The sequence below is a fragment of the Melanostigma gelatinosum genome, assembly GCF_949748355.1.
Source record: "Melanostigma gelatinosum genome assembly, chromosome: 13".
Taxonomy (NCBI): domain Eukaryota; kingdom Metazoa; phylum Chordata; class Actinopteri; order Perciformes; family Zoarcidae; genus Melanostigma; species Melanostigma gelatinosum.
Window position 1 is genome coordinate 15,391,872 of NC_136646.1, and position 3,591 is coordinate 15,395,462.

The 3,591-nt window shown below is 42.8% G+C and overlaps 1 protein-coding gene across 1 annotated transcript; it reads right to left on the reverse strand.

Annotated features, from left to right (window-relative positions):
- Positions 1 to 585: 585 nt before the first annotated feature.
- Positions 586 to 3,373, reverse strand: LOC306786569 (peripheral myelin protein 22-like). Its single transcript, XM_079281379.1, has 5 exons — positions 3,220 to 3,373; positions 2,369 to 2,460; positions 2,072 to 2,165; positions 1,814 to 1,954; positions 586 to 1,695 (listed from the first exon to the last, which is right to left on the reverse strand). Exons 2-5 carry the CDS (start codon positions 2,444 to 2,446, stop codon positions 1,538 to 1,540), a joined length of 471 nt encoding a protein of 156 aa, XP_079137505.1. The 5' UTR covers positions 2,447 to 2,460; positions 3,220 to 3,373; the 3' UTR covers positions 586 to 1,537.
- Between the last annotated feature and the right edge of the window lie 218 nt (positions 3,374 to 3,591).

Consider the following 3,591-nt stretch of genomic DNA (forward strand, 5'->3'; position numbering starts at 1 on the left):
CAGAGATGCTTCTGAAGTATTTGTTGTGAACCATTTAACACTTTGACGTGTTGTTTGCTGCTCGCAGATGATTAGCATGTTCTCAAACTGGAGCCAGATGGTGCTGTGTGTAATTTCAAAGTGTGAGTGTTTACGATCTGGATGAATGTACATGAAAAGCTATTTGACCAGTTTTACTGAGAAAAAGTGATTTTTAACCTTTCAAAAGCTTTGATGTCCATCACTAAGACCTCCTTCTGTATTTAAACTCAACTTTTTTATTTGATGTTATCTAAATATACTCTGTGCGGGCATTTCATCAGCATACCATGGTTCCCTGGTGGTGTTCCGTGTGTCGCTGCTCCACCATGTGGTGCAATTAAGCCATTACAAGAAGCTGCGTGGAACAAGGTCAGTCACGAACACGTTTGCTCATTTGCTCATCCCAGCATACCACACAGTTAATATATCAGCCAGTATAAGTTCAGAGTAAAACCACTGAACAGGAAATATCTGGTAGAAAGGGTCACTGTGTGGCGTGAACACTAAATGTGTGCAGTCGCACTCAGTTTATTTAACGGCTGGACCTTTCAACGGCAAGAATAATTCATTTCAAAGGGTTTATTTAGAAGAATACTGACAGAAATGCACACTGGGGTTTGTACAAAGCAAATGAATCACAGGACATGACACACTTGCAACACAAAGTATAGGCTATACATTTCAAGAATAGTAGATCAAAAGCACCATTTTTCAAACCTAGATGACAAAAAGCAAAAATAAAATGACACAAGTACAATGATAAATCAGAAAAAAACTTCATGAGTTTATTAAGACTTCTTATTGTTATTTTTTTTAAATGTCTGTCGAGTTACTCATTTCCTTCATGAACAACAAAGATATTCTAAGTAAGGCACGTGGTTCAAAGCATTGGACACTCAAAAATTAAAAGAAAAGCTTGATACTCAGGCAGATTAAGGGACATCTCTTTGGCACAGCTGCATGATTTGTGAGAGACAAAAAAAAAAACTCTATCACGTAAATGAGCAAGACAATGTTAACTTGACAACACTATGTACAAAAATGTATGTAAAAATGTTATAAATATGTCTAAAAACCACAGACACTATGTACATCTTTGTACTGAAGCAAGGCAGAGATTACTCGTCTTTGTTATGTCACACACGATGGATTTGTGGAAGTCGGGTGCCAGCATGCGACAAAAAAATCAATCTGTCGCCAACACATTTATAAACCCATTTTGGAGACAATCTGTCACTGCAGGAAACGTGTAGTAGCACTGTTGAAATCGACAAAGCAAACAGGTGTGATAGTTTTCAGCGTGTGATGGGGATGTAGTGGATACACTGAAATACAGCAAAATGAATCCCCAGCAGTGATAAATGTCTGTTTAAATGTTTAAAATGATTGGTGACACATGTACTTTTGTTGTATCGTTGGGATGTCAGTCTATGGTCTGTGGGCAGTAGGCACAGTGCGATGTTGTTGTAAGGGGTCACCTTACTACCCCTCCTCTTTTCTCCGCTCTCTCTCTCTCTCATTCTTTCTTCCTCAGGACGATATAAATGAGGCCACTGATGAGACACAGAGGGAAAGCCACCCAGGCCAGCACATAGGCGTAGCCGAACTGTGTGCCGGATGCACCATCCGGACGCATCACGGTGTAGATGATCGCCCCGCACATCACAAACACACCTAGGAGAGACGAGAAGAGAGGTGAGGGGGATCTGAACGCAAATATAGATGACCTCACCGCTCCACCCGCATCTGCTCAGGGCGTGACTCCGTCGGCGTGTGATGAAGTCATACTCACTGGCCAAGATCTGGAAGATGGCGGTGAAGAAGAAGCGTCCGCCCTTGACCAGTTTGAACAGCTGAAACACGAACGCAATGAGGGAGAAGAAGCAGAAGAGCAGGGACAGGATCATGAGGGCCTGCACTGCCTGGATCCAGTCTAGAAGACAGATGGAGAGCATGAATTTAAACACATTCACAACTTTTCTATATCAAAGGCAATAAAGGCATAACTCAGTCGGTTTTTTTTTTTTTTCTTTCAGGAATGCTGACAAACCTTCATTGCCGGCTGGCTTGCAGTGGTAGCCTCCATTAGTTGTCATGCAATTGTACCATAGATCTGTGCTACTATCCCCACCTACAGACCAGGCCTGGTAAACACAACAACACAGTAACATTAAAATACACCGCAGCATCCACAGAACAGCCCGGGGCTGTAATATCCAACACCAATAACAGCTATTAAGCATTTCAATAAAGCAGCTGTATAGTCCAGCTTATTCAATCATGCCCCTGTTCTATTCTGCTGCTGTTCACACCCAGAATTTGAATAAAGTGTAACAGGACAACTTACACTGGCTGCTGTCGACACAATGAGAAGAATGAGAATGATGATGTGCAAAACAAGCACTCCGAGCAGGAAGAGCAGCATCTTTGCAAGTAGATCTAGAGTGATACACGAGACACAAATAAGTCAATCCACAAGACTTTACCATCTCTCCGAAAAAAACAGAAAACGTCAGCCGAATATAAGCTCATCTGGACGCTAGAGGGCGCTATTTCCTCACTTCTGCACCAACCGCAGTGTTTACCTCAATGTGAAAGTATCCCCTTACACCCAAGCGTAGAAAGGAGGAAGGGAAAAATAATTCCTTCCCGATGGGCCTAACATGGTCAATGTTGAGTTTTAAGTCAGACTGCAGTAATTCAACGAAATCGATTCTCAAGCTGATTTCACGATTTTGAACTTTTGATCCATTTGATACAAGTCCGAATGGTTTAATTACAAGTCATTGATTCAAAAGCAGCGCGTGTTTGCATAATGAAAGAGCTCAAGAGACGTCTCGGCGTGAGTAAGAAAGGCTGCTTCAGCACTAATCAATGCATGCTGCTGGAAAACAAACGCGAGCCATCTGCACGAGAAACAGTCCCGCGTACAGTGCCGCGCCATGCGCGAGCCTCGAGCTTTAACTCGTATGAATATCTACATCTACAACGGTGATACGCACGCGAGTCAGGCAGGTAAAGCTAACACGTGTGAGACAAAGTTGCTTTTTTTTTTTCTCGCGTCATAGAAAATGAATCCAAAGTCGATTTTAAACTCCAGGGGTGATGTCCTGTTGTGTGATTCGGAGGAAAAAAAAGTCAACGAACAAAGTTCACTGACAAAAACAAAAGGAACTCCAACACATTACTCCAACTTACAAATAGGCAAAGCAAGCGGTTTGTATCCGTCAACAAAAGGGAGTGCTGAGAGTTGGGACAAGTATCAGCGAGGTTCTGCGTCTCTCGACTTCTTTCTCTGCAGCTACTATTCCAGATGTGGCGCACACGCCCCAGTCAGACTCTTTCTCCGCCTGAGAAATACCGCCCTGCAGGCCCTGCACGTCACTAGAGGCCCGTCCTAAAACTGTTTTTTTTCTCCCATATTTTTCTTCTTCCCTTCTCCCTGTGGAAGCCTGTCATCTGGATTGTTCTTAAATCCACAGGATTGTATGGATATTCCTATGTGCAAACCGCAAAGCCTTACAAACAACATGTAAGTGGGACTGTCTCTGCATTTATGCCATAAAACAT